The sequence below is a fragment of the Olea europaea genome, unplaced genomic scaffold, assembly GCF_002742605.1.
Source record: "Olea europaea var. sylvestris unplaced genomic scaffold, O_europaea_v1 scaffold1972, whole genome shotgun sequence".
Taxonomy (NCBI): Eukaryota; Viridiplantae; Streptophyta; class Magnoliopsida; order Lamiales; family Oleaceae; genus Olea; species Olea europaea.
The window spans coordinates 63659-71774 of NW_019237575.1; the positions used below are offsets into that span (position 1 = coordinate 63659).

An 8116-nucleotide genomic window follows, 5' to 3' on the forward strand; every position below is an offset into this window, starting at 1 on the left:
GAGACTTTAGCTCTCAATGAAATACAATCTATTGACTTCTTTAATTTCTTCTCATTTTTCTCTAATTTATAATATGTTATCAGTAGTAAGTTTTAGTCAGTTGAGTTAGAAACAAAAATATTTCTCTTGCTGTTTATGAATATCTAGCTAGTTGATGTAGAAATTTGTTTTCCTTCAATCAAGGAAAGACAAGAAGCTATAGTCAATTGAGTCTACAAAGAAACTCTTCTTTTCTACTCAAAGAAAATGAAGTAGTTTCTTAACTTCAAATTGCATAACAATGAGGTATAGCTTATTTGATCAGGTTATATCGACTTGACTATAGCAATTTATGATAGAGATAAATATTTACTTGAATGTTTTTTTTTGGTTAAATATATCAGTATAATATTTCATACTATTATTGAAATGAAACAATCTAAATCAATAGTCGAGAAGAATATTATAGCATTGCTTGAAAATGAATATAATATTTGAATTATTTTGTTGTTCCTGATAGATACAAATTCATACATAACAGTATTTGAACATAATACTGTATTATTACTTTTGAAAAGGTATAATATTTGTGCATATCATATTCTAGACGAATTTCATGTCGATGATCTTGGCGGAAACATAATATTACAATTTCAACAACCCAAAAGAACATTAATCAATTGCAATCGAAGAAGTAATAATAACATCATTTTTAAACAAAAAAAATGATAATAATAATATTTTTTTCGTTTTCTAGAAATGGCATAAATCTTGAAGAAAATAATACGATTTGAGATATAACAAAAGTTTATATTATGTTAATATTCCAGTAAATATTATTTACTCCCAAATAGCAGAATTTACAAGATTTGTTATTTAATAATAATATTATGCTATTACTTCTAAAGAGTAAATTTTTTATGATTAATAATAATATATTGGTGTTCATGAAAAACACAAATTAAACAACTCGATCTTTAGTTGTAATTTTTGAAGAAAAACAACTTTTATTTTGTTAATATTCCAGAAAAATATTAATTATTACTAGTACTCCTAAAGAGCATAACATTTTAAAATATTGTATTATTGCTCTTGAACAAATATAAACATTGATATATTAAATTGATTTAAAATAGATCATCAAGTATTTTACATAACAGATAGATAGTAAATTTGAAACTTCTATTGTAGAAAATTCACAGAATGTGGATAGGTTGCAGCATATATGATCCGATGTTGATATATCAGTAATGCGTGGTTCGATTATCAAGAAATTTCAACAGTAGATTCATGACTTATTGTTCTTCAAATTCAATTATTAAGATCAAGATCATACACTTCATGCTATGCGGACAGTAACAAGATTTTTGAATTGATTAGAAGATCGTGACTATTTTTAGAACAAAATATTTTCAAGTCATTTTTTTAGGAGTTTGAGAATGCTCAAAGTTATCTACATCTATTTTAATAATTAAATATTATATCGTTACTTTTGAAGAAAAATGACTTTATATCGATTTAATATTCCAAAAGACTTATTGCATTGTTACTCATGTAGAACAAAAATTACCATTGCTTGAAAGGTGAAACAATTTTGTAATATTAATATTTTAGAAGAATCTTGTATTTTTTAACTCGAAAGGGAGAACGAATTATTAATTTTTAATATTCAAGAAGAATATTGTATTCATACTATTGAAAAGTATATATCTCGTTATATTTCTAAAGAAGCACAAGTTAATATGAAGAAATTTGTATTGACATTCCTGAAGAAACACAACTGAAACACAATTGAACTACATAAATATTTAAGAATAATATTATTTTGATTTTCTGGAAGAATTTTTTTATACCAATCAATATTCTAAAAGAATATTGTATTAGTTTTCGAAGATTAATTTTATATAAATCTGAGTCTGATAATATGTTAATACTCCTGAAAAAGCATAACTTATATACAAACAATCCCTTGTTCTCAAAGAATATTTTTTTTATTTCAAAGAATGGCTTATACATATTAATATTCTAAAAGAATAATTTGTCGTTGATAAACAATAAAATTGGTTTTACCACATACTATTATGCTGACTAAGGTCAAACAAGGATAAATGAATATATTATATGAAACAACTAATATTGCACAAGTCAAATGAAACTACATCAAAGGGGACAAGAAAAAGCAAATTTATTTAAAATTTTTGTATATACATTAGCTTCAAGACATCGATATTTAATAAATTTTCTAAAGTGACAATGTGACTGACTTATTAACTACATTCAAAAAATTGATACATGAGATAAAGATTACAGTGATCAATATCATGAGAGTAGTTGAACTATTTTTCTTTTGATTAGATTTTGTCAATTCAAACTTTCTCAACAAGGTTTAATGAGACGACTTATTTTTAATACAATAAAAAAAGTTGTACCCCCCCCCCCCTTTTTATTTCTTTGTTCCACCGAATTTTTTCATCAAACAAGGTTTTTAACGAGGAAAATAATATGTAATTAGTCATTTGAGAGGTGTTGTAAATTAGATTTTAATTATTATATGATTATTGTATCTGTGTCGCTATAATTGATATAACTATTGTACCCCTAAATTCCTAGTTTTTACCTATTAATGTAAAATTTTGATTTTTAATAAAATACATACAATTCTACTAGTAAATATTATTCATAGAAAGAAAGTAATTTTAAAGATTGCATTTTACAATATAAGTAATTTAAAGGTAAATTTATTTTTACTTTTAAGTGTAGCTAGTCGTGTTTGCCTATGGCGAATTTAATCGTTGTTCGAAAACACATTAATTTCATTGACATATGAACTTGGATCATTTAATTTTAATCCGGAGAATCAACTAAGCAGCATAGTTCTGGTGGGTTAGTGTAGAAAAGGAAACAAATGGAACAAGTGCGAAATTTTCAAGGATGGATCAAAACCGTTGGAAATAAATTATAATTCCTTCAGAACTAAGTTACTCTAACTAGTATTTACGCACATTTAGGCTTCATATGGACGCAAATTCTTCACTCAATCTCTCATCTTCCCATATTGTTTAGTTTCTACACAAAGTTCTCAAACTATTATTTCTGCTTCATACTTTTAACCATTCTTGTTCAAGATTTTGAGGATATATATCTGATTTTTATCTTGGAAACCCTTCTTCTGAATTCATATTTTTCTCTTGAGCATAATCCATTGTCTGGAGTAGGTATTTTATCAGACAAAATGGGTGATGATCATGTGTTGGAAGCGATGGAAGCAATGGATTTTGACAAGCATCCATCAGGAATCGTCCCAATTATTCAGAATATTGTTTCGTCTGTCAATTTGGATTGTAAGTTGAATCTTCGAGAAATAGCACAGAAAGCGCGAAACACAGAATATAATCCTAAGCGTTTTACGGCAGTGATGATGAGGATCAAAGAACCCAAAACAACAGCATTGATTTTCGCTTCCGGGAAGATAGTTTGCACAGGGGCGAAAACCGAGCAACAATCCAAACTTGCCGCCAAGAAGTATGCCCGAATCATCCAAAAGCTCGGTTTCCCAGCAAAATTCAAGAATTTTCAAATTCAAAACATTGTGGGTTCTTGCGATGTCAAGTTCGCAATCAGACTTGAGTTGTTGAGTGTAAGTACCCATGGAGTCTTTGCAAGCTATGAACCAGAACTATTTCCAGGCCTGATATACAGAATGATGAATCCCAAGACTGTGCTTCTGGTTTTTGCATCCGGAAAGATAGTCATCGCAGGAGCAAAGGTGAAAGATGAAGTTTATGCAGCTTTTGAGAAGTTTTTCCCTGTGCTTACACAATACAGGAGAAAGTAGACATGATTTTCAATCAAGAAGCTTGGAAGAAAGTGCAAACAGGAAGGTTATTTGGAAGAATTCTTGGAAATTTTGTTTTTACTGTATTGTAATCTTTGTGTTACATGGATCCCAATTATAGCACGTTGTAATATAATAGGAATATTTGTTTTTTGGCACCTTTTTTTTTTTTTTCAATCATGTATTAGATCATTTTATAATTTTAAACAGTTGTGAAATTTATTTTACTTTTCTTCTTGATTATAGTTGAAATTGTTGGAAAATTAGTAAAATCCCAGTTAATAAAATTTTATTTTTCATAAATCTTGATCCAAGATCTTTATTAATTGTTTAGATTCACATTATAACATAATTAATCACTCGATAGGACTGAATTCTTGAATTATTTATCTGTATAAAAACTGCTTTCTATCTTGTTTTTGAATCTTAATATTCAATATATCTTCTTGATATTATTCCAAAGTATAAATTTAGTTGATGTGTGGACACATCAAGAACTTCAAGATTTTGAAATAGAACGAGAAAAAATCAAGAGAAGAAAATATCTCTTTTTTCTAGGGCAAGGATTTTATCCCCAGTTTCAATCTCCACTTCTATTTTGTCATTATTGCACATACAACTCTAAATTATAGAAAAATTACACGAGTAACATCAATTAATTCCTTACGGTTTATATCCTCTTAACTTGTCATGGATATATATTACGTTGTCGAACATCAAATAATTAAATCCGGATAAAATAATCATTTTGTCCTTTCAATCATTTTCTCACTTACTGCTCGCATTTTTCTTTAAGCATCTGATTTTCCTTCTGATTATTTTCTTACTTACTAGTATTTTTCTTTAAGGACCTGATTTTACAATATTTAACAAAACTCAATATTTTTCCCCTTATTTTTGCCTTATTTATGTAGTTTGTCCTTTTTAACATGCATGACGAAGACTATTACACTTTATTCTATGTTTCTCTCCTCTTTTACCTTTTATTTATGTTGCATATACATTCTTTTACAACTGCTTGTCTACATTGTTAAATGACATTATGTTTGCTGAATATTATAGAGAGCTTTTAACGGAAAGGTACATTTTTAATATGGCCAGAGTCTATCTTACAAGCCATACTTCGAAAATTACAGAAAATGAGGAACTTAATTTTTTTACTTTGGCAAATATTTGAAAGAGCAATGCTATTCGTAATCGCTCGTTACTGCAGTCGTCCAATGTAGTATGCACATGACAAGTGATTATTTGATGCATTAATGTGATAATTTTTTTATTCATTAATGTATCAAATAATCACCGGTCATGTGTATGACACGTAGGACTACTATAATGAGCAACTGCAAATGACATTATTTTATTTGAAAATATAAGAGTGTCGTACACAAAGCAACCGTGAATAATAAAGAATAAAAAATTTCTATTGTTTTGTCGAATAATCCATCACCATACACGATTGTTTACCCTGCTTCAAAGTTGGTAGAGAGTGAAGGATGTTCACCTCCATATATTCCAATGGAACAAAGAATATTTATTTTCGCAACAAAATAATTTGCTTGATGGAAAATCCAACTTGTATCTCGTGAAAATTCAAGACAGCTAGGTTTCTTTGTAATTATTTTCTCAGTACATTTAATATGATAAAACCTTGTGCGCTATGTGCATGGATTTTTTAAACTGAACGAATTTTAATACTTTTATTGGAGGATATACTTCATATTATGCTTGCGAAAGTTCTTAAAATTCATAAAAGTATTATAAATTTTCATAATTTTCTATTAATTTTTAACATCGTAAATATTCAAAGACTTCCTATATTATTTTTCTCGACGCTCTTTCACTTTACATTAACTTAATTAGTAACAATTGGACAGAAACTTAACTTTATTTTTTTTAACTAATAAGCTAGCCAATGTAATGAAAATCAAGAGATTAGTTTTATTTCATTTTTTACGTTATTCTCCCAACATTTCGAGCTTAAACGATTTTAATAAACAGTATTTTTTTAATCCTCACTCTAAATCAAAAATAAAGAAATTGTTATTGGGGAATTATAATATTTAAATATATTATATTACTAAGCCCCTGTTTGACAGATTTTTTTATTTTTAATGAGTTTTTGAATTGTAAATTTTTGGAGAATATGTGGTTAAAATGTTAAAAAAAAAAGTTTTAGATATACGTAAATAATATTTTATTGTGAGAATGTATAGTTGAAAATGAATATGAGAAGAAATAATTTTAAAAAAATGGTTGTCAAACAGGGGTTAAGGAGATGTCCAATGAGAGGTCAAATATAGGTCTTGTTTGACTCACATTATTTGGAAAAAATATATTTTTAAACAGTAATTCGACATCATTTCAACCATATATTATTTAATAAAATAATATTATGCGTAAATTTAAAAATTTTCCTTATTTTCTAACCACGTATTTTTCATTAACACACTATTTAAAAATATATTTTTATAAAAATAATGCGGCTCAGACAAGGGCACAGTGTAAAAACTCCTCCAACAATAAACTGAATATAGTGCAAAAGATAGAGTAATTACACCAAATATAAGAATTTTCATTTTACCCTTGTTTACACGTTATAAAAATTGTTTGTTCTATCTAGGTCCTTATTTAATATTTTAGCATTGATTGATTTTAATTTATTCATAAATATTTTAATATGATTGTATTTTTATTTAATATTTATTTTTCGATTTTAATCAATTAATAAGTAATAATTATTTCAACAATAAATTAAGATACTAATTTTGATAAATAAGTAACAAAACAGGGTGTTATTCTCGTTATATGTAATTTTCCTTGTTTGTTTAAAGTAATTTTTATAATTTGAGATATTATGTTTAAAAAAAATTCAATTTATTAATAAATAGAATATTTTATTTCATCAGATAAAATTTCTAATTTAATTATTTTTTAATAATATAACTTGTAAAATAAAATTTGGAGTAAAACCAATGGTGAACTTGCACCAAATTTAGTGTAAAATTACATCAAATTTGGTATAAAATAATTCAAAATAAGATTTTGTGTAAAATTTAGCTAGACGTTAAAAAGGTAATTGGCGACAATGTTCACAAACGTCAGGATGGCCGAGTGGTCTAAGGCGCCAGACTCAAGTTCTGGTCCTCGTGAGAGGGCGTGGGTTCAAATCCCACTTCTGACATTTTCACCGTGTTTATTAATGTTTACTTTTCTTTTTTCCTTTTTTCCCCGTCTTTGAATCGTCGTTTCAGTAGCATTGGCCAAGGAATTCAGCTACAATGGCCGCTCGTTCCCTCTTCCTCACTCTCAGTCGTACTGCCCCACCCCAAAAATCATATATATGTATATACTTCTGGGCTCTTTGTGTTTGTGTAGAAATGCACGATTCTTGTTTTCAACAAATCAAAAAAAAACTGCTGCATTTTCTTTCTTTTTAAAATTTATAATATTTCTTGATTTTTTTACTGGACATGCAAAGGGTATAAATGAATATGAATATTATGTGGTTAAGCATGATGCTTTGTAGATCAAGTAAAAGACCTTGGGGAGGTATTGAATATGTATTGGCAAGTTTAGTGTATGATTTGCCGGTTGAATTGGAATTATTCCATAGTTGTAAATCTATATTGTGGGTAGGTACTTGTTAATAGTCATAGGACCGAGACAAGAACACTTAAGTAATTCATTATTTAATAGCAAAGAAATTTGCAGTTTTAACTCACGGGAACATGTTAAGCCCTTGTTTGAGCCCCATTTTTTGGGAAAAAATGAATTTTTGAACAGTGTATTGATAGGAAATGTGTGGTTAAAAAATAAAGAAAAGTTTTAGATTTACGTGTAATATTATTTTAATGAGGAATATGTGGTTGAAATGATGTCAAACTATTGTAGAAAAATGTATTTTTTCCCAAAGAATGGGGATCAAACAAGGGCTAAGTATTTAAGCAAAGAAAAGGTTACCGTGATGAGTTCTCTTATGTTAAGAACAAACTTGGTTTCATTGGTTCTTGATGTAGTAATAGCTCTAGATCAAATAGATTGGGCAAAAGGGCTTCATATATTCACCGAGTTTATTAGGTACTAGTTTATGCTATGTGCGATACATGAGCTGTGCATGAATTATGGTTTGGTTAGCGTATGTATTGAATATGTTTGAAAATATATGAGAAGATGGAATTATTGGCAAGGAACTAACCAGCAAATAATTGAGATAGTAGTATACATATTAATGTGCTTATTGTGATTTGTAAATTCATCGTAGTTAATCATTTGTTTGGATTACAGTCAACGATAGATAAGAGC

At 27.9% G+C, this 8116-nt stretch overlaps 1 protein-coding gene and 1 non-coding gene across 2 annotated transcripts; both read left to right on the forward strand.

The window, feature by feature from the left end:
• The first annotated feature begins 2952 nt into the window (after window positions 1-2952).
• On the forward strand, window positions 2953-3972 carry LOC111379337 (TATA-box-binding protein-like). Its single transcript, XM_023002697.1, has one exon. The coding sequence runs from the start codon at window positions 3212-3214 to the stop codon at window positions 3812-3814; it is 603 nt and encodes a 200-aa protein (XP_022858465.1). The 5' UTR covers window positions 2953-3211; the 3' UTR covers window positions 3815-3972.
• Window positions 3973-6911: 2939 nt separating this feature from the next.
• On the forward strand, window positions 6912-6995 carry TRNAL-CAA. The gene has a single exon. It is a non-coding gene; the product is annotated as a tRNA-Leu (tRNA).
• The last annotated feature ends 1121 nt before the right edge of the window (window positions 6996-8116 follow it).

Excerpts from the sequence above, each read along its gene's own strand:
- LOC111379337 (XM_023002697.1), top strand. The coding sequence starts at position 3,212 with ATGGGTGATGATCATGTGTTGGAAGCGATGGAAGCAATGGATTTTGAC.